Below are 22,652 nucleotides of genomic sequence, written 5' to 3'. Positions count from 1 at the left end.
TTTGCTTTTGAGTTGCCACAGTATGCAATAGACTGGCATGTCTTAAGGTCAATATTAGGTCAAAAATGGCAAAAAAAGAAACGGCTTTCTCTAGAAACTCGTCAGTCAATCATTGTTTTGAGGAATGAAGGCTATACAATGCTTGAAATTGCCAAAAAACTTAAGATTTCATACAAAGGTGTAAACAACAGTCTTCAAAGACAAAGGACAACTGGCTCTAACAAGGACAGAAAGAGATGTGGAAGGCCAGATGTACAACTAAACAAGAGGATAAGTACATCACTCTAGTTTGAGAAATAGACGCCTCACATGTCCTCAGCTGACAGCTTCATTGAATTCTACCTGCTCAACACCAGTTTCATGTACAACAGTAAAGAGAAGACTCAGGGGTGCAGGCCTTATGGGAAGAATTGCAAAGAAAAAGCCACTTTTGAAACAGAAAATCGAGAAGAAAAGGTTAGAGTGGGCAAAGAAACACAGACATTGGACAACAGATAATTGGAAAAGAGTGTTATGGATCTTAACCCCATTGAGCTTTTGTGGGATCAGCTAGACTGTAAGGTGCGTGAGAAGTGCCCGACAAGACAGCCACATCTATGGCAAGTGCTACAGGAAGCGTGGGGTGAAATGTCACCTGAGTATCTGGACAAACTGACAGCTAGAATAACAAGGATCTGCAAAGCTGTCATTGCTGCATGTGGAGGATTTTTTGACAAGAACTCTTTGAAGTAGTTCAAGAAGTTCTGAACGGTTTTTTTTTTTTTTTTAAATTGTAATAGTAATTTTTCACGTTATTAATGTCCTGACTATACATTGTGATCAGTTGAATGCCACTATGGTGAATAAAAGTACCAATTTCTTTCCATAAAAGCAAAATCTGTACATTATTCCAAACTTTTGGCCGCAAGTGTACAATAAGTAAAAGTACACTCAACAGAATAACAATATAACAATCCTAATGTCTGACCAAATTAAAAGAGATGACCAATGGATTAAACACAAAATCAATGATCCAATGGAATAGTTAAATAATAAACCATATCGTGATTTGACAGGATTTGTATTTGTGTCCATGCAGTCTTCATATTTTCGCTTCTCAGTGTTGCGTCACAACATGGCGACGCGCTCGCGCTCAGACGCCAGTCTCCAATTAAACATTGAAAACACACAGGTACTGTATCTCAACCCGCTCCCTGGTAAAGATTTATTGCAGATATAATATAATTAACATGTCTTTTCCTATGAAAGGCCTAATTTATGAACATAAAGTGAACTCGTCCTCATAAATGTGTGTTATTTACGAAGGAAGTAGCTTTAGCTCGCTAACCAGCAGACAAGCCAACTTACACGAGCACATTCAACTCACATGATCAAAATATTAGGGCTAAACATTTGGATTTACACCAGCAACATATTTTATTTATAGTGCTGGGACAGTGGTGACCGTAAAGATTTTTGCTTTGAAATGGCGTTATGAAAGTGTTGACTTCATGCGCGCGTGTGTTAAACAGGGTGGTAAATGTGGAGTTAGCAAGAGAGCCTAAGGTTTAAAGCTTTATCGCTTTACTGAGTTCACAGCGAGGTTGTTTTTAGAGCTTAATATTTTATCTGAACTTTGATATGCGTAATAAACTCGTCCTTTTAAATGTTTAACCCTGGAGACTGTTATAAATGATTAAAAAAATGGACTCAGTTCCCCATTTTGGGGGGTTTGGTTTGCCATGTGATTAAAATTTTTAGTTAATCTGCTGTATAATTTCTACATTAACTATTTACATAACTGGGATGCAAATAGTTGCTAGTAAAGTTAACATATTTGAAAATCTGTTGGTAAGTTTGTGTGAAATGTTAATTTAATGTCTAGAAGTTTCTTGTACTGCATTGTTTTAGTTATAATAAATGTGGTCTTGTTTATTGTTCATATCTTCTCCCGTTCCTTTATTCATTTTGCTTGTGTTGGTTATAATGTAACTCTCCGATGGTGTCTCAAAACCTAGTGAATCTCTCTCTTTCTCTTCTCTCCTCTTTCTCTATCTCTCTCTCTCTCTCTCTGCCTGTATATCTTTGAGTGTGTTTGCACTTCGGTCTGTTTAATAGCCTGCAGCAAAAATCTTGGCCCCTGAACTAGGGCTTGGACTGGTTGGGGGGGTTCAACTTATTGTCACTGCACAATCTCAGCTTTCTAAAGTTATCTCCTTGCACATTTTTCTGTTCACACCATAAGGTGACCGAAATCATGGAGGCTGATTTTATCGGGGTCTGCGGAATAGAGGCCCGGAGACTTGTTGAAGGGAGCAGCTCCCCTCCCGATGTGGAGACTCCATCCCAGGATAACGTGGAAGATTTTGTGGGACTGGTGAGCAGGGAGGAGGAGAGAGGAGAGACGCCGGGAAGGGAGGATGGCAACCCTGACCCTCTCGATGGGGAGCTGGATCCTAATGCTGAGAAAACAAAGGACCAAAAAGCATTCGGTTGGTGACACTATGAAGGTGTTTAGCATTAAAGAAATGTTTAGGGTTTAGTATAAGGTTAGCTTTGTCGAGAGCATTTGTGGTGTATTGTCGATTACCACACAAAATCATTTTGACTCATTTAAATGCAATATTCACGGTTGCAGTAAGGCACTTAAAATGGTAGTAAACAGGGCATAGCAATACACTTTAAAGATGCAATGATTCAAAAGTATTGCTGCAAGACTTCAACATTAGGCTAGTGATGGTACATGCATAACTCGTATTTCAAGTGCCTTTAATCTTGATTTTTGCTTTTTTATTTTTTCTCCAAGAAACTGAAGGGCAAGACAAAATTATTTTCTGTCGTACTTGTCATTATGCCACACATGCTGTAGATTGAGTCTAACTTCTATTTCCATCAAGTGGTAGATCTATGACTTGGTTATGAGATAGCAGGTGCATTGTGTATTTTGGAAGAAATCTGCTTCAAAGGGAAATCAAAGTCATGATGGCAATTGATGTTTGTTAACAACAAATTATTGTGAGCATAATTCTTCCCTTGTGTTGTCACAGGCAAAGAGGTTATGTTGCTGATGCAGGCACTTCATACCTTAGCCACCCCAGAAGAGAAACTCGCTGCCCTTTGTAAGAAATATGCTGACCTGGTATGTATTTGGGCCTAGAGAATGAATATTGTACAACAATAGATATTTTTTTTGCTTAATGTCCTTAAAGGAATAGTGCACCCAAAAATGAAAATTCTCTCATCATTTACTCACCCTTATGCCATCCCAGATGTGTATGACTTATTTCTTCTACTGAACACAAATTAAGATTTTTAGAAGAATATCTCCGCTCTGTAGTTCCGTACGATGCAAGCGAATGGGTGCCAAAATCCACATAAGGGCAACATAAAAGTACTTCAGACGACTTCAGTGATTAAATCAATGTCTTCTGAAGCCATATGATAGGTGTGGGTGAGAAACAGATTAATATTTAAGTCCTTTTTTTTTTTTTTTACTATAAATTCTCCTCCCTGGTCCGTCAATGGCCCTGTCCCAGTACAACATATTTATTAACACACTACTGGTTGTTGGAAGTGTATTGTGCTGTAGAAAATATTTAAGTACATTTTTTATGTTGTTTTTACTGTTTGAAAATAATTGTAAAAGTTAATTATTTTTACTCATTTTTATTTTCAATACTTGCACATTAAAAAGTCTTTAACTGTAAAATTGTGTCGTCCATAATTGCTGTAAAATATGAAATACAAGCAATTTCTTTCTACTTTGTTTCTTAAAACTTAATAAAACAAATATTCTTTAAACCTATGTGATCCATTAATAGCTACTAATACAAACCATTTAAATTATATGCTTTGGCTTGTCATTTATGAGACAACCAAAGACTGCTTTACACAACTTATCAGTATGTGGTTTCATACAACAAATAAAAAGCAATAAAACGTATATTTTAAATACATAAAGATGAGAAAGAAACCGTGGTAGTAGTTAATACATTTTTGTTTTATTTTAAAACAACATTTACTAGACTGTATATTGTATGCCACACTGGCTGATAAATGACCAAAATCACCAGCAGTATTGGGCAAGAACAAATAAAATAAGGTGATTACTGGGTGAGAGAGATAACAAAGAGTTATATAAATATACACATAAATAATATTTTGTGATTATGATGCTGCTATTAATTCATCCCAAACATGTTAAATAATGTTGAATATTTTCATTTTTAATAAAATAAATATATGCTTCACTTAGGTTTCACTATCGGATTATAATAAATAACTTCTATTGAAAAGCTTCCCTTGACATCATGGCGAAAATACACCAATTGCTCCGGTAGGCGGGATGTGGGCTCCTGAACGTGATGAACTCTGGGATACACTTGGCTTGAAAGACCGCTCCAAAGCAGTATTCGGGCTAGTGTGTATTTAGTGTGGGTTAAGTACACTGAGCTTTGGCATGTTTTAGACATGGGACAGTCTTGAACACTTCCTGTCGTGCGCATACGCACTCAAGTGGCCAAGACCGCAAGTGTGGGTATTGGGACAGAGCCAATCTCCACTTCAGTTTCACTTTCCCATTCTTCTCCTGTTTTTGGGGATTCACAGTCTTAATAGATATTGCCCCCTACTGGGCAGAGAGGAGAATTTAAGATAAAAAATTACTTAAATATTGATCTGGTTCTCACCCACACCTATCGTATCGTGTCTGAACACATGGATTTAACCACTGGAATCATATGGATTACTTCCTTATAATTTATAATTCCTTTATGTCAGGGGTGTCAAACTCGGTTCCTGGAGGGCCACAGTCCAGCAGAATTTAGCTCCAACCCTAATTAAACACACCTGAAGCAGCTAATCAAGGTCTTTAGGAGTGCTTGAAGATTACAAGGAGGCATTTTGGAGCAGGGCTGGAACTAAACTCTGCAGGGCTGTGGCCCTCCAGGAACTGAGTTTGACACCCCTGCTTCATGTGGATTTTGGAGCTTCAAAATTTTGGCACCCATTCACTTCCATTGTGAGGACCTACAGTGCTGAGATATTCTTTTAAAAATCTTAAATTTGTGTTCAGCAGAAGAAAGTAAGTCATACACATCTGGGATACCAGGAGGGTGGCTAAATCATAAGAGAATTTTCATTTTTGGGTGAACTATCCCTTTAAAAAGAGTTCCCCTTGCGTCACTCTAAATCGGTACATTTAGTTTCTTCTCTGGAGCACCAAAGGAGATAAAATATTTTAATTTGTTTTTCCTGGGAAAGCTGGAGGAGAGTCGGAGCATGCAGAAGCAGGTGAAGACATTGCAGAAGAAACAGAACCAGGTATTGAAAGAGAAGATTCACCTGCAGAGCGAGCACAGCAAGGCCGTCCTGGCACGCAGCAAGCTAGAGAGTCTGTGCAGAGAACTGCAGCGTCACAACAAGACCCTAAAGGTAAAGCAGTCTGTTAATCAATGAGGTGATCAATCAGAGTACCCAGTATTTAAGATCATTCGGAAACTAGATTTGCTGTCAGTTATATCCGCAGGCTTTGACGTGCTTGTAAACATACATCTGCCGTTGTGATTGCAGGAGGAGAATGCGCAGAGATTCAGGGAATACGAAGAGCGGCGTAAAGAGGCAACGCTGCACTTCCAGATGACGCTTAATGAGATCGAGGCCCAGATGGAGCAACACAACTTGCACAACAGCAAACTGCAGCAGGAGAACATGGAGCTGGCTGAGAAACTCAAAAAGCTCATCGAGCAGTATGAGCTCCGTGAGGAGGTGAGGCAACATCTGTTAAATTTGCAAACTACCTGGGGTCCTATGGTAGAGTGCATACAACACCCTCAAGCCCTTAGAGAATTAAGTGGTGCGTTTTAGACCTGTTCCATTAGTTGTGTTTAATCAACTGAGGTGTTTCATCATTTATTAGATTATTTATATTGCTGCTAAGATATGAGATTTGGATAGTCACGGCTTGGTGGAAATGTGGCCAAGTGACAGCTAAAAATGTAAAATTTTATGGTTTTATTTGCTTAATTCTGAACATGTTCTTACTGGTGTATCATGTTTTGCATGTTTGGGCTTACCAAATTGAGCACAATCTAAAGGCAACCACAAATGAAATTATGATCTAGCTGGTTCACAGTTCACATTAATGACCATGTACAGTATGCCGGATCATGTGCACATGGTTGCTTTATCAGGCCTTCTTTTGGAAATCCCAAGGGCACATGTTAGCAACCTGTGGCATGGGTAATAGCAATAGCAAGAGATAGAAGTATGAAATTAATTTAGGTGAAGTCCCTTGATATGTCGAAGTCTCTTGCACCTTCATGCCAATCTGTCTTCTAGTAATTCTTTCTCATAGTCATGCAACCTATTTTTTGGTTAGGAGCTGAATGGGAAGCCAAACACTATTAAAATGTTACCATTAAACTACGTTAGTCAACAGAAGTGCACTGACAAACAATTTACGAGGTGCTGATAGTGCGTCGTTTTCACTCAGGAAAAAAATTCATCATGGCTGACTGCAAAAAGTTCATTTCTACGATTGCATCGGAAAATAAAATTAGAAATGTCACTTCATGACAAAAAGATTGCAGACCCTTTTGTGGTGTAATTAGAAAAGCAATTAAAAATCATTAAGTTTGACCTCGTACCCTTTGAATATTTTGTAAATAGTGAAAAGGTAATGCTTTGAGCAGCAGTTAAATTTTCATGTGCTAGATCTTTCTGTTTGTAATTGATTGTTAAGGGATGTTGTATTTGACATCAGACATTTTTTAGCCTATTTCTTTAATTGTCTAGTTGAGTGATGAGTTATTTTGAAGGATAGTGTAAACAAACATGATGTTTGTCTTTACTCAGCACATCGACAAGGTGTTTAAACACAAGGAACTACAACAGCAGTTGGTGGATGCCAAACTCCAGCAGACGGCTGAACTGATGCGAGAGGTGGAAGAGAAACAGCAGAGAGAAAGAGAGTTTGTGAGTATTTTCAGTCCAATATCAGTTCTTTCTGTCACAATCCTAATATATTTCTGAGCCAGGCTTAATCCTGAAGGATTGGTGCCTACAACAAGGGGAATTGGATTACCCATAACACAAGACTAAAATAGAGATTCTGATTCATTATCTTATCATATTGAATTTACATATATGCTGTATTTTCACTGTTCAGCTCCTTAAAGATGCAACTGATTCAAGACACAAGTGTGAGCTGATGAAGGAACAGGAGCATCAGTTAAAACAGCAGCTCACTCTGTACATGGACAAGTTTGAGGAGTTCCAGACCACCCTCGCCAAGAGCAATGAGGTCTTTACCACTTTTCGACAGGAGATGGAGAAAGTGAGTGGGCAGTATTTCCCCACCTTAATTTCCAGCTAATTCACCGGATTCTACTTAATATTGACAAGAGACATTTTTGCTGTAATTAGATAGGTGACAACTCTTCTGATAGAAAATGCACGAGGCTTATGATGTTTTAAAGGCATGTTTTGCATGACCCTTTTTTGTTTTGTGACTGATCAGATGACGAAGAAGATCAAGAAGCTTGAGAAGGAAACAACTCTTTGGAGGACCAAGTGGGAGACCAACAACCAGACTCTACTGCAGATGGCAGAAGAGGTGAGGGGAAAATTTGGCACATATTACTTAAAGGTGCAATATGTAACAATTTTCATGTAATTTTTTTTTTTGCCAATGTGTGAACGGCTTGTAACGCAACTTAAAAAATGAGCCCTTCCCGGACTTCCTAGGTTGCCTATTAAAGCCTGTAGACTGATTTTCATGCGAAGGGAGCAGGTCGCTTTTGCTAGGAAAATCAAAAGGATGTGACGTTTATGTGTGCTCCCGAGAGCCTTGCCTCAGTAATGGCTTGTCTTCCGCGTCAACAGACAGTCTGCAACACTAGGTAACGTTATCTTAGAGATGGAATCCAGCAAACGGCCGGCTCCCAGCACAACACCGACTCCTACACAAACTCAGAGTAAGCCAAAAAAAAAAACATTTATCTACTGAATCCCATCTGGTTTAGCGGGAACGTGATCGTGGTCGAACGAAAACTAGAGTGAACATTGGCAGGGCATTTGATTCCTGGAGGGACCTTCGTTCGGTTTTGGGGATCAAAACCGACCCTGAATTGGCGTTCTTATTATTGGACAGGTAACTTACATAACTGCAAACATGTGAAATATAGTGCCATAAGGACTGATCTGTGTAATTTTAGCTAACTTGATCTTGCCTGCTAACACTGACGAATTGCAAGCTACATTGGTTCGTAACATTCAAATAATTTCAGCGATCTTCTCTTTATACTAAAAGTCAGGTATACAGGATAAATTTAAGCAAATACGCTGGTTTATTATTCGTAGTACAACATATGACATACAAAACATACAATAGTGCAACATAAATGCAGTGCAACAGTAAACTGGTATAGTTCGGTAGTATATAGATGTATGTGTGTATTAGTATGCTATGTTAGCTGATAGTTTTAGTTTAGTCTCAAAGTTTGTAGTAAAACAATCATAACTGTGTAATTTTAATTATGCTACCTCATCTGTCAGCATGATGCTGGTGAATCACGTTCAGCCTCTTTGTATGTTACGTCATTGTTTTGGTTGATGCTGGCTCGCTCGCTTCCCTGTGGAGTGTGAGTAGGAGCAACAGGTAGCTGGCTGCAGTTCACTTTATGGCCACAAGTGTCATTAATAACAAGGGTTTCTGAATCTTACATACTGCACCTTTAAGGTGCTGAAATTAATACAGTCGTTTGCTAACTTTCACCACATTTAGTCAGTGTATTAATCCCTTCAACCCTCTCTCTAAAAACCAGCAAACCCAATATCAGCTAACTTGAACAGGCTAAATAATTGCTGTGTTTACCACAGGATTTTGTGAGACTGTGGTTGATGGATCTCGGACTCTCTAGGCATGCTCTCCCGGAAGAAAATGTTGTACATTTTAAAGTTAAATGCATCAATCTGGTGCACTTTGAGAGCAAAATTAAGAGGCTAGATCTAACTTTGTGCTCTGGTAAAAATGTTGTGTTCTAGTAGTAATTTAATCATAAACACATTGGTTGTATAGATATGAATGTTGATGACATGGCAAAAAAGTCACACCCACAAAGCATGGTAAACGAGACGGAGTTTAACGCAGTTCACAAATGGTCAAAACACAAAATCGACTAGAGCATACATTTTAGCCATCAAAGAAATGAAGCAAAAGTGGTTACCTGTGTTGAACTTGCTCCTCAGATGCTGATTGGGAGTGAGAGATGCTTTGTCGAAGCAACAGCGTAAAACACAACGCTATTGATCTTTTATGTTGTTATGAGGTGGGCCGCCACAGTCTAGGTAATTAATGGGAAACACTAGATTGACAGGCATTAGAGTATTTCTGCTTGGCTAAAGAAAAATTATTTCCTAGAGAGATTATTTTACAGCAAAAGCTGCGATTTAATGAGATAAATATATAGTTTGCATGTAATTCAAATGTGAGTGCTTGTGAATGTGTGGAGACAGTGTTGTGCTGACGCGGGCTGCTCATACCTGTTAAAGCTCCTCTTGGCTCATACAGGGAAAACACCATCAGGAGCATTGCGTACTCTAGCAGATGACAGTAAACATTCAGTGCAAATTCACATTGTAGTATGAGGCACACACAGAGTACATACACTATATTGCCAAAAGTATTCGCTCACCCATCCAAATAATTGAATTCAGGTGTTCCAATTACTTCCATGGCCACAGGTGTATATATATATATATATATATATATATATATATATGCAGACTGCTTCTACAAACATTTGTGAAAGAATGGGCCGCTCTCAGGAGCTCAGTGAATTCCAGCGTGGTACTGTGATAGGATGCCACCTGTGCAACAAGTCCAGTCGTGAAATTTCCTCGCTACTAAATATTCCACAGTCAACTGTCAGTGGTATTATAACAAAGTGGAAGTGATTGGGAATGACAGCAACTCAGCCACGAAGTGGTAGGCCACATAAAATGACAGAGCGGGGTCAGCGGATGCTGAGGCGCATAGTGCGCAGAGGTCACCAACTTTCTGCAGAGTCAATCACTACAGACCTCCAAAGTTCATGTGGCCTTCAGATTAGCTCAAGAACAGTGCGTAGAGAGCGTCATGGAATGGGTTTCCATGGCCGAGCAGCTGCATCCAAGCCATACATCACCAAGTGCAATGCAAAGTGTCGGATGCAGTGGTGTAAAGCACGCCGCCACTGGACTCTAGAGCAGTGGAGACGCGTTCTCTGGAGTGACGAATCACGCTTCTCCATCTGGCAATCTGATGGACGAGTCTGGGTTTGGCGGTTGCCAGGAGAACGGTACTTGTCTGACTGCATTGTGCCAACTGTGAAGTTTGGTGGAGGGGGGATTATGGTGTGGGGTTGTTTTTCAGGAGCTGGGCTTGGCCCCTTAGTTCCAGTGAAAGGAACTCTGAATGCTTCAGCATACAAAGAGATTTTGGACAATTCCATGCTCCCAACTTTGTGGGAACAGTTTGGGGATGGCCCCTTCCTGTTCCAACATGACTGCGCACCAGTGCACAAAGCAAGGTCCATAAAGACATGGATGAGCGAGTTTGGTGTGGAAGAACTTGACGGGCCTGCACAGAGTCCTGACCTCAACCCGATAGAGCACCTTTGGGATGAATTAGTGCGAAGACTGCAAGCCAGGCCTTCTCGTCCAACATCAGTGTCTGACCTCACAAATGCGCTTTGGAAGAGTGGTCAAAAATTCCCATAAACACACTCCTAAACCTTGTGGAAAGCCTTCCCAGAAGAGTTGAAGCTGTTATAGCTGCAAAGGGTGGGCCGACGTCATATTAAACCCTATGGATTAAGAATGGGATGTCACTTAAATTCATATGCGTCTAAAGGCAGATGAGCGAATACTTTTGGCAATATAGTGTACTTGTTTAATTTAATAGCAGCCTTTTATGGTTCAATAATCACTTTGAGTCACGTTTCCAGAGTGGGAATCTGCCATCATAAAGTCAGAGCTTCTTGGTCAAAACAACACAGAAACACTTCAAAATAAAAGGTATAGTTATAGGAAAAACGTATGACAGAAATATATCACTACTGTAAAGTTATGTATATGCACTACTACTACTACTACTACTACTAATAAATCAGTAGTAATTGAATTATATGTACCTAAGCAGTATCTAGCATCTGTGATGCTCTGTTATGCAGCACTTTATTTGACAAAATATAACTCGAGTTGTATTTTGGATTGTGCTGTGAGGTTCTGTAGATAAGCACTTCATTTGATTAAAATAATACAATGTTACGTTGAAAATTAATTGTTATATTTTTGTTTGATTTAAAGATTTAATGAATTTATTTATTTAAACACCATTTTGATGATAAAATTTAAATAAACTGTTGAAATGGATTTTAGAAAAAAAAAACAAAACAGGTATCAGCCTCTGTATCAGCGAGTACCAAAAATGAAGTATCAGTACTCGTTCTCAAAAAAATGGTATCAGGACATCTCTAAAATGTATATACTGATGTGTGTGTATATGTATGTATATATATATATATATATATATATATATATACACACACACACACACTTATTTTACTGACAAAATGCATTTAGTTCCTTCTTAGAAAAACAAAAACAAAACAATATATAACAAAAATGCTTTTAACACTTTCCAAGCAAAGCATTCCAAAATATAAAGACAGAAAGGCACTAAAATATTACTCAAGTAACATTAAACATTTTCTAAAGTCTTAGTGGGAGTTTGATTAAATGAAAGAACTAGTCCCCATTGGTTAAGGATTCATTGCAATGGCCATTAAATCTCTTAAACTCTCTTCCTCCACAATATTAATCGTGGCTATCCACTTTGCTACAGCAATCGTGAAGTCACATTCATGTGATTCACACCGTTTTAAACTCCACATGAGAAGCGCTTGCAGAGAATGCGTTGTTTTGCTTTTAGCACTGGTACTGTGCACATAAATGATACTTTAACCCAAATTGTCCAGTAAGACGGAAGTGCAACAGGACGCTTGGGAAACTGATCCTTCTCTCCAGCGATTCATGTGAATGCTTTTCACAAGTCCCATCTGGGTTTGTTTTGTACAAAAAATAAATTTAAGAGGTAATTTCTCCATCACTTGATCATTGACACGGAATCATTGTTGTGTGTGTTTGTGGTGTGCATCATTGTAATGACCGTGGAGGCCCGGACGCATCTCAAAGGTTCCGCCCTATTCCAACGAGTGTTTAGGACTCACACGGCGCTAAATGCAATGTCAGAATCTAATGTCAAATTTGTAAATGTGTTAATCACGTTAAGGAAAATGAACACATACAACTTTTAAATTAGCTGTAAAGCTGTAGGTAAAAGACTTACTAAAGTTTTGTGAACTTATACAGCTCAAAAAGCTAAAAAACAATGAATCAGTGCACACTTCTACGTGATGCTAATAAAGCAGTGCAGAAATTCATGTCAAACCTTCTGCTGAACTTTGACACTGTAATCCAAAATATTCCAAATAGGAATATTATAGAATGTATTACGAGTCATATTCTCTGGCATTTATCTTGTAGAAAACGGTGCGAGACAAGAATTACAAGGCCCTCCAAGGCAAACTGGAGCGTCTGGAGAAGCTTTGCAGGGCCCTGCAGAGAGAACGCAATGACCTGAACCAGAAACTCAGGGCCATCCAGGGCCCAGCGAAAGATCCTGAGGAAGAGGGTACGGGTCCTCCCGACCCCCAACCAGAGGAGCGTCCCAGCCAACCCTCGAACCCAGGGATGGAGAGAGAGGTGGAGGGAGAGATGGAGGGTTTGGTGCCTGACATAGAGAAACTCGGGCTTCAGCCTGAGATGGAGGAGGGGGGCACCACATCATCCACACAACTCATTGATGACTGAGCCTGGCCTTCGGGTGGCCTTTCTTTTTTTTGTGGAGGTATCTATTTTTGTCTAACAGTTATTATCATAACAAAATTTGTGAGGAAAAAGCAGAACATTAGTGAAGATGCTAACTGCTCTGTATCTTGGTAATCAGCTTTGTGGCGAGCACTTTTTACTTCCTGTTTTCTATCACATTGTATTTTCATAGGAAATGTTCATGTGGTCCAATACGGCCGCCATGCAGCTTTATTGTTTCGTTTGTCTCTTTTTTTTTTTTTTTTCTTCCATGTTCTTACCCCTTCCCTGCTCCGCTGTGCTGTGGTCGCACATTTTTATTTTCTCTAATAAAATGTAGCTCTTGGCTCTGACCTTTAGGATCAGAATAAATCATTTTGGATGCATATAATGTTGAATATTGCTATTTTGAAATAACAATTTACAAGCCAGTCCAGCTCTAAATGTCCTGATAACCTTGAGACTTGAGAAATAGGGCATTAATGTCAGAGGAGACCCACTGAAACGCACTCACCAACTTATTGGCATTTTGAGTCTGAGCCAACAAGAGTCCATAACAGGTCACGCTTCTGTTGCTATGATTAAAAATTTACTTGAAATGTACTTTAAAGGAAAATACATCTTAAAGATGAAGAGAGGGGTCAAAATTTTGATCCTTTGTCTCCTCATTGCCTGTGGCTTTTTTTAATGTGGGAATCTGATTAAGGGCTAGATTGACTTTGAAAAAGGCTGCTACATCTATAACAATTTTGTGAAATACTAGGAACAGGTTTAAAAGGGGAGGGACTTCCTTGTTTGTTACATGACAGACAAAGGGAATGGCATCTTTACCTTTCAGAAAAACGTATGTGTGAAAAAATGCCAAGTGCATTGATGTTTCATTAAAACCTCATTTATTTTTTGCAAGAGATAACAGGGTATTTTGTCTTTTGGATCTGAATATCCAACCCACCAGAAGCCAAATGAAAGTCAGACTATATAAATGGACCTTTAAGAAACTAAATAATACATTCGTCATCTCAATATATGTCAGTTTTTAAGAAATTAGGTGAAATTTGCTTGCATCATTTTCATTTTCCAAAAGGCTGTAATCACCCAGGTTAGATTTCATGTGATGATGCCATTAAGGAAAGAAAATCTAAGTGGCCTAAATTCTTATTTACCATTTACCAAAGCTCTCCTAAAAACTTTAAAAACTCTGAAGTCTATGGTCTACTGAACGGGGTTGACTAGATGTGATTCTTCTTTCTTTTGGTTTTATCATCTTGCTTTTCTTGGGAGTTCAAGATTAGTCTTGTTCACAATTCAGTTTTAATTGGATTAGATTGGTAATCCAATTTTAATCCAAGCAGTTTTTTTGCCTGTCTAAAATTGACAGTTTACAGTATTTCAATTCTTTAACTGGACACAAATCTGAAAGAAATCAATCTATGACTCATTTTAAAAGGGACCTTGACGTATTTGATACTGGATATACTGAATGTGATTTATCTTTCTTTTTTTGGACTTTGTAATAAGAATAAAATGTAATTCAAGACGTTCATTCAATGCTAAATTGTTCTGAAAAGCTGCAAACATTTTCAGGATTGCTGATGATCTGAAACTGTATGTAGACAACTGAATCAATGAATGTAGAAATGCATCTTTCTTATGCAAGTTGCCAATTCCATTTCTAAACTAACTGTTGGCCACTCAGACTCATAGCCCTTTAAGATCTGTGCATTATCATGGTGTGGACACACAGGGTGGGTCTACTTGCCATAAACACCTCAGGTACATTAGAACAACATCTGGCTCTGTGCATGCCCTGTTACCTATGACATGGGCCAGTACATTCCTTAGCAGTGGCTTCCAACAAAAAACTGTTTTTTTTTTGTCCTTGGACACTCAATTACAATACAGAAAGTAAAACTTTAAAAGAAAGCTTTCAGTGTAACTAATCACATTAAACACAATTGGCTTTGCCACAACAGCATTCGCAAGATTTTATTTAGATATTTGATTAAAAAAAAAAAACAATTGAATGACAAGCTTGATGGGTGAAGTTGCTTTTCAGTTCATTTGAAACATGGACTGACATTTCATCATTCAGGCTAGAATGTATTTCACTTTGCTAATTGTAAAACAAAACTGAATGGAAAGGTAGGTTTTCACCAGCTTCCCAACACTTTACTCTCCATTTTTTTTGTTTTATTGTCCAATTATTTTCCTCAAATTTTGCAGTGTCCATGTTTATGGTTATTATAATGTCTTAGCACTTGATGTGTGGCTTGGGATTCTCTCAATGTAACAGTTTCACCTCACTTTCAAACATTTTATGTTCTTTGTTTTGCAGAATGTTTTAAAATCTTCAAGAAAATTAATTTAGATACTGCATACATCTGTAATTGGGGTTGTTCTCTAAATTTTAAGTGTTGGTACTGTCATTTGGATCTCTTCTGCTTTTTTTTTTTTTTTTGCAATGCCCTAGTTTGATTCTCAGGTTATGCAAGAAATCTACCTCTGCAGGTAAGACATACTGTGAAAGATGCTCGAGAGAGCTTTTCTTTTACCCCAACTCAGCCCATAACCCCTCTGAGATTGTATAATGCTCTTGTAGTTGTCTTTTCAATAAAACATTTTGTAGAGTTTTCCTATGTGTTGTGACTTGTTGGATTTCTTGATGAGACATAGGGAATTTTATAAAATAATGTAGAAACTCAAAATGGTGTATACATCATATGGCAGTTCCATGCTTGAAATATACAATTTTGCATGTCAAAGAGGGGGGTAAAAATACACCTATGACCGTTTATCTGTACTTTTATTTTTCTCCATTGAATTGCAAGTACAGATAAACAATTTAGGAATACAAAAGCATTAAAAATGTTATTACAAAAGATTTATTGCAAATTGACACCGGATTTATGCACAAAAACTAGAAATTGTGAAAAAGCCACACCAGGCCGTAACTTCTCAGAAGTGATTGAACATATGGTGCAGTTGGTTACTGTTTGTCCAGACTAGAAGCATCCAGATAATTACTTTTCTTAAACCATAATTTACAGCAATGAATGAACTTTTAGAAAAGCATCTACAGAAGGAGCCAGTAAAGTATAATGGATCATGTAAAAGTAGAGTGGGAAGTAACAGGATGGATCATTTCAGAGTAACACTGAAAAGTGAAAGCTCAAGAGTAAGAGGCCATGAAAAGGGTTGCAGGTTTTTAATGAGATGTGAACCCTGCTGCTGATTCAGTTATGATGCCTGCCCCTCCAGCTCTGATGCAGGGGTGTCTGGCTCTTCATCATTGTAGATGTTCTCAGCCTGGAGAATAGAAGTGAATTTTAATCAGAGATCATGACAAAGTCATAGTAACTAGTACAAGCAAAAACTACAAATGAAGGCACACCTAAGACAAAGTCAAATCATTTTTATTTGTATAGCGCTTTTCACAACACACACCGTTTCAAAGCAACTTTACAGGAAATCATGCATTAACAAAAAAATGAAACTGTAATATCTATAAAGTCTTAGAGTGATCATTGTGTAGTTTGATTAAATACGACTGTAAATTGTGTATACAAATTTAATAATTATTGTATTTAGAACCCCTGTGAGCAAGCTGAAGGTGACTGTAGCAAGGAACACAAAACTCCATTAGATGTTGGTTAATGGAGAAAAATAACCTTGGGAGAAACCAGGCTCACTGTGGGGGCCAGTTCCCCTCTGGCTAAACAGCATGAATATAATGCCAATAATAGTTATTTGTGTGCAGTGCAAGTCATGGTTTAAAATTCGTAAATTATGTTAATTTATTTGTAAGCGTTAAGGTCCAGTGTTTAAAAAAAAAAGAAAAATATTTTTTATGAACTTTAAGATTAATGACTAATGTCTTTGAAGTTCATTCTGGATTAGCTGCAGAAGTTAACATAGATGCATTGTCCTTTGTCAGTTGGCTGATGAAGGAATTTGTTGGCAATTAAATTATAATATATGTATTCCATTTCAAGAGTGTAGTCCATCAATAGACAAAGGTGATGCAGGAAGAGATCAATTATGAGGTGCATCACAGTTCAACTGGCTGGTCATTTCGGTGAGGTCCATCCTAAGTCATTATCAGTCTCAAGAATTCTATTTTACCAATCACTAATTTCTAAGTTTTGCCATACTTACCATCTGCCATACTTGCATAATGTTGTCCTCTGACACAGAACAGATTACCCAGGGTTCGTTTGGGTTCCAGGAGAAGTCTGAGATCTTAGCTGTGTGTCCTCCATGAATAAACTGCCAACACAACAATAATTGAGGTTAAATGTAAAATTAAAGACATCATTACAATTATAGAGTTACATTGTGTCCATAATTATGTAAATATTTTTAGTAGGATAGGTCTGGCATTTGAAACATTTTTAGCAAATACTCTGACTAACCAACAGCTCAGGTGGCCCATCCTCAGCATCCTCTGCAGATTGCTCTTCTCCGATTTTACTATGATAACATTTAGGGGCAAAAACATAATAATACAATCAACAATACAGGACAAATTGGGAGGTTTTGGAAATTCTTTGTTCTTCCTATAATTTACTCTGTAGACTTAGTGCAACAACACTTTGTTCCACTGTATACTTGTATATGGTATATGCCATACCTCAGATCCCAAACATTGAGACGTCTGTCTGTGCCACTGGAGGCCAAGATGGTCTCGTTATGGGGAGACCACTGGACCTGTCGTGCAATCACCATCCACAAATGTGAAACACAGTAATATCAGCAATTCAAAGCTTAAACAATGCTGTTAACATGCTTTATTACTTATGTATTATTACATTAGAATTAAATCTTTAATAATAAATTCATAAGGTACTTTTACAGTAGTGTTACCTGGAAGATTTCATCCTTGTGCGACTCAAATGAGTGAAGTTTCAGCTTCAGGTTACGAAGATCCCACAATGCAACAGTCTACAGTGAGAAACAAATGTGAGTCTATAGTAGAGGGTAAATCTTGAAAACAGATGTATATGCTTTTGTGATTGTATTGTTTAGAACTTGTAAAGACCTTGTCTGCTGAGCCAGTGGCAAGGATGAACTCGCTGTAGGGGTTGAAGGACAGGCAGTTGACTTCGGCTGTGTGGGCGTCCACAGAATGACTGGGCTTTGCTGTGTTATTGGATCGTGTGTCCCAGCTGTAGGAGAGGGACATTTAAGTCTGAACTCATATATAAATAAAAACATTCTGAAAATAATTGGTTTTCATATTCTATTCTAACAAGAAGTTTCATATTATTTCCACAATGTAATGCTTTGCCTACATCATAAGTTTCTGGTCATCAGCCACAGAGCCAAACAGTGACTCATGCAGAAGGTGCCAGGAAACGTCCTCCACCACAGCTGTGTGACCTGTGAAGATGGTCTTGGCGTCCACTATCTTCCCCTCTTTTGGATGAGCACTGACGTCCCATAGACAGATCGTCTAATAGTTAAGAACAATTAATAATTCTAAGTACAAAATTTGAGTGCAGAATTAGATTGTTTTTTCCCTTTGAATCTGCAGCCATGAGCTAACTCACATGGTCGTCTGACGCGCTGAGCAAGTTTCCACTCAAGTTGGGGTTCCAGGACAAACCATATCCTTCCTTCTGATGCCCCCGCAGTCTCAGGTCTGGACTGCACTCCCCACTGGGGTCTGCAAATGGATAGTTCAGAGTCATTATTAACAGTAAAAGTCTTAAAATGAGATTTAATCAATTATAAGATGGTTAACAATTTAATGTAATAACATACTAGATCAAAGATGTATACATTTTTTCTTTGGATCAGTTGAAGGCAGTGTTAAATTTGATAGTTTTTGTTTTAGTCACAGTCTTTTGATGAACATGTCCTTTAAATTTAGTCAATATTTCGTCATGTCATTAACTTTAGTCGATTTTCCTAAAATGGCATATAATTTTAATCAACAAATGAAACGTATTTTAGTAGATGACAATGTGCAAAATGACAAAAACCTGTGACAAACTGTAACAAAAGATACATACAAAATGTACAACTGTCCTGTTATGAAAACCTGAGCTCCTGAAATAATAATATTGGATGAATATACTAAAGTATTAGCTATTTTTTAGAAGTAACTGTATTCTGAATTTTTCATGCTTGAGACTTATTAATTTTACGTGTTTTAGCAAGCTTGGGATAATGCATTGCGTGTAGCACGTTTTTACGAAAACCGCATATTCACAACGCAAGTTACGCATTCTTATGCATACAGTACTTGCACATAACGTAGTTCAAGTTCACCTGTTCATTCTCTTCATTGTCTGTGCAGATGAACTCTCGATATCTATTCTAAAATCCCAAGACTGATTTTACACTCTATGTATAACCCTATAATACAACGAGAAAAATAATCAAATTCGCTAGCTATGCGACTAAAAATGTCTGATTAGCCACTGGCTGGTAGATGTTCAGATTTCACTCACCAGTGATTGTGTAGTATAGTGGTGAAGTATTCAGCAGCAAGATCCTTTCACTGCGTGTTGAGAGTGAAAGTTTAATTTGACTCATTTTGTGTCCAAAGATGAGATCCACCCAACCCATTTGTCATTGAATAATGTCTCTTTTAATACCCTTTATTTCTTTACAGTCAGTTGTTGATCAAAAACAACAACAACAACAAAAGAAACATTTACATTATAATCAAGCATAGCACGGATGAGGTTAAGCCATTTGAGTCCTCTTTTGTTAATATGCACTCATTTACACACGCTCTTTACAGAACAGCAGGTTTTCTTAGAGACAGAACCAGTTTTTTTTGGCATGTGTTCAACAAATCAATGTAAATACTTGTAAATAGTACAAATTATGCAATTAAACAATAATCATGTAAGAAAATATAATATATGCAATATATTTATTGATGGAATACAAACATGTTCATTTTTAAGAAGCTCAAATGTGACCAAAATAATAAAAAACTAATGACATAAAATTAGTAAAATATTTTCATAATGTACCTAGTTAGATGGCCCCATTAATAATTAACAGCATTAGCCAGGAGAGAATTTCTTTCATATGTAAGCAAAAATAGACATTATAACTGAATAAACTCATATGAATAAATATCGAATTGAACTGGAATTGAAAGCTGGTGAATCAGAATCGAATCTGTTACCAACACCCAGCCATGGTGCAGATGTGGATAGAGTGGTTATTCTCATGTGTAAATAGATGTGTTTGAGTGAGGTAATTAAAGGGATAGTTCACCCAAAAATGAAAATTCTCTCATCATTTACTCACCCTCATGCCATCCCAGATGTGTATGACTTTCTTTCTTCAGTAGAACACAAACAAAGATTTTTAGAAAAATATCTCGGCTCTGTAGATCCATACAATGCAAGTAAATGGCGATCAGAACTTTGTAGCTCCAAAAATCACATAAAGGAAACATAGAAGCAATTCATATGACTCCAGTCTTTAAATCCATATGTTCAGAAGCGATATAAAAGGTGTGGGTGAGAAACAGAACAATATTTAAGTCCTTTTTTCCTCTAAATCTCCACTTTCACTTTTATATCTGAAAGTGAAAGTTGAAGTGGAGATTTAGAGTAAAAAAAGGACTTAAATCTCACCCACACCTATTATATCGCTTCTGAAGATATGGATTTAAAGACTGGAGTCATATGTATTACTTCTATGTTTCCTTTATGTGATTTTTGGAGCTACAAAGTTCTGATCGCCATTTACTTGCATTGTATGGTCCTACAGAGCTGAAATATCATATCTACGGTATGCTTTAAAATCCTTTATAGTCATGGTGAGTTTTTTTCGTCTGCATTCGTTATCATCGACAAAGTAAAAAGAATCCCTTCTTCAATTAACATTTTTTGTCAGAAATTTCTTTAATGAGATAAACACTGGTTGAAAGGTACTGACCTGGTTTGGATGGGTGTTTGGTGTAATCAAACACCAGAACATCAGAGGTGGGGGTCTTGGTGGCGATGATGCAGGGGTTTTGTGGCATGTATCTGGCTCTGTTCACCTCTCCTTCATGATTGATCTTAATCTCAATCTCGATCTTTCCACTCACTGACCCAAATCCTCCAAACTCTTAAGAACAATGCCAATATACATTCACTTACAAGTGTGTCAAATGTTCAGCTACTGATGTCTAACTTCTTTTAATCCTTGTAATATCAGATTAATTTGTGAACAAATCAGCTTGAATAATATATCTAAACAATTTTTTTTGCTCATTGTGAAAAAATAATAATAATAAAAATAAAAAAAGACATTGCAGCAGTAAAAGATGAGGGTTGTATTAAATAAGGGTGAGCTTCGCTGTATAAAATGATAGCACCTTCAGCAATGACCTGCTTTATGCCCTGTGTGCATGCGTTTTAAAAATGCTTCATACTTATTGATCAACTGAAACTAGCTTTACCCTAAATGTCCAGTGAGACCAATCATACCTGCTGAAGAAACACAAACACACAATACAAATCATCTCAGTATCATGACTTCAAAGCATACTAGAATACAAATTTAGTGTACATTCAAAGTCAGATCAGTGCTTACCTCCTTTCTCGCTGTCATAGTGGGACGCATCAAACTGAGCGTCATCATTAGGGACCTGAACACTGGCGATGACCAAGTGGTTCTGCTCATCTGAGGTGTGAGTGCCCAACACAAGCCGGTGAACTGCATAGTCCTTTCCTTCAGGCCTGCAAAAGGGCATATCAAGCAATTGCTGAAGACAGAGATCTATCTGTCTTTCTAAAGCCATAATTTTGTTTCAACAGTAGCAGGTGGACAAGCTTGTTATTGGATTACCTGTTCACATCAGGAAGCCACTGCACGGTTAAACTCGGCCACTCAAGTGCATGTGTCATGACTAGATCATATAGGAATGGTGTGTTTTTCTTCCAGATCTTGTATTCCTCGTTTATTACTCGCTCCTCCACAGCATCATCGTACACTAGGGAAAACAGACAGATCAAGGTAAATTCAGCTCAAAAGCTGCAATTGTACATTTTAAAATAACTTAACTGAAATAACAGTAATAGTAAATAAATGGGCATTGTGTGCACATGACTACTCATGTCCCTCATACAGTAGTGTATAATTCACTGTAGCATTTCAGTGAGAACTGAACAACAGCAGCTCAATTTACACTGAGCAACAATAGCTGATTAAATTCAATAGATTGATTTTTATCATGCCAATAGCTCTAAATTAAGTGAACCATGTGCATTTGATGAAGAAGAAAAAACTGGCTCAAATTGTGACACTCATTCATTCTCATGTCAGAATGTGGGTCACATCCATTAGCGCATCCGGCTAAAGCTAACCAACTCTGCCAAAAGAAAAATACTGCATGTAATTCACCATGCAAAAATGTTACCTTCTTTGTCTGCCATTTCGGCGTGTTCTTCTGCAGGTTAGTCACTGAAGAAACAATGGGAATTAATTCCAAAAAGCAGAAAAACCCAGGCTTCGGTGTTTTTACTCTTCTGATTCCGTCACTGCTTGCAAAACCCGTTTGTATCCCAGAAGCGCTAAAACGGATCTGAATTCGTGGTGTCCGATTCATGATGGAGTCGTTCTTGTGAACCGATTCTTATTGATGATTCAATTGAACCGATTCGCAAAGCATTTGTAAATCACTCGACTGTAAAGAATGAAGGAGTAATAAAACTGTGAGATGGGAACAATATTGTCAATGATATTGGAAACAATTAATAGAATAATATAATAAAATTATTCAATTATACAATTTTGCTGTTCAC

The 22,652-nt window shown here is 37.7% G+C and overlaps 2 protein-coding genes across 2 annotated transcripts; one reads left to right on the top strand and one right to left on the bottom strand.

Annotated features, from left to right (window-relative positions):
* The first annotated feature begins 1,111 nt into the window (after nucleotides 1–1,111).
* Nucleotides 1,112–15,521, top strand: txlng (taxilin gamma). The gene is made up of 9 exons (XM_051675563.1): nucleotides 1,112–1,171; nucleotides 2,225–2,471; nucleotides 3,027–3,118; nucleotides 5,242–5,412; nucleotides 5,551–5,745; nucleotides 6,835–6,954; nucleotides 7,148–7,315; nucleotides 7,499–7,594; nucleotides 12,568–15,521. The coding sequence occupies exons 1-9, from the start codon at nucleotides 1,115–1,117 to the stop codon at nucleotides 12,892–12,894; spliced, it is 1,473 nt and encodes a 490-aa protein (XP_051531523.1). The 5' UTR covers nucleotides 1,112–1,114; the 3' UTR covers nucleotides 12,895–15,521.
* Nucleotides 15,522–15,677: 156 nt separating this feature from the next.
* Nucleotides 15,678–22,417, bottom strand: LOC127427789 (histone-binding protein RBBP7-like). The gene is made up of 12 exons (XM_051675564.1): nucleotides 22,268–22,417; nucleotides 21,697–21,841; nucleotides 21,442–21,587; nucleotides 20,800–20,973; nucleotides 18,441–18,556; nucleotides 18,183–18,343; nucleotides 17,930–18,056; nucleotides 17,755–17,832; nucleotides 17,522–17,598; nucleotides 17,304–17,361; nucleotides 17,047–17,157; nucleotides 15,678–16,197 (listed from the first exon to the last, which is right to left on the bottom strand). The coding sequence occupies exons 1-12, from the start codon at nucleotides 22,281–22,283 to the stop codon at nucleotides 16,129–16,131; spliced, it is 1,278 nt and encodes a 425-aa protein (XP_051531524.1). The 5' UTR covers nucleotides 22,284–22,417; the 3' UTR covers nucleotides 15,678–16,128.
* Nucleotides 22,418–22,652: the final 235 nt, after the last annotated feature.

Source organism: Myxocyprinus asiaticus, chromosome 37, assembly GCF_019703515.2.
Source record: "Myxocyprinus asiaticus isolate MX2 ecotype Aquarium Trade chromosome 37, UBuf_Myxa_2, whole genome shotgun sequence".
NCBI classification, from domain to species: Eukaryota; Metazoa; Chordata; class Actinopteri; order Cypriniformes; family Catostomidae; genus Myxocyprinus; species Myxocyprinus asiaticus.
The sequence above is the reverse complement of the archived record's forward strand: the minus strand, read 5'-3'. Positions and strand labels throughout refer to the sequence as shown.

Coding starts and splice junctions, on each gene's coding strand:
- txlng (XM_051675563.1), top strand. CDS start 1,115: ATGGCGACGCGCTCGCGCTCAGACGCCAGTCTCCAATTAAACATTGAA. Junction 2,472..3,026: donor AAAGGACCAAAAAGCATTCG/GTTGGTGACACT, acceptor GTGTTGTCACAG/GCAAAGAGGTTATGTTGCTG. Junction 7,316..7,498: donor TTCGACAGGAGATGGAGAAA/GTGAGTGGGCAG, acceptor GTGACTGATCAG/ATGACGAAGAAGATCAAGAA.
- LOC127427789 (XM_051675564.1), bottom strand. Junction 20,974..21,441: donor CTATGACAGCGAGAAAGGAG/GTAAGCACTGAT, acceptor ATTGTTCTTAAG/AGTTTGGAGGATTTGGGTCA. Junction 18,557..20,799: donor CAAACACCCATCCAAACCAG/GTCAGTACCTTT, acceptor ATCCATTTGCAG/ACCCCAGTGGGGAGTGCAGT.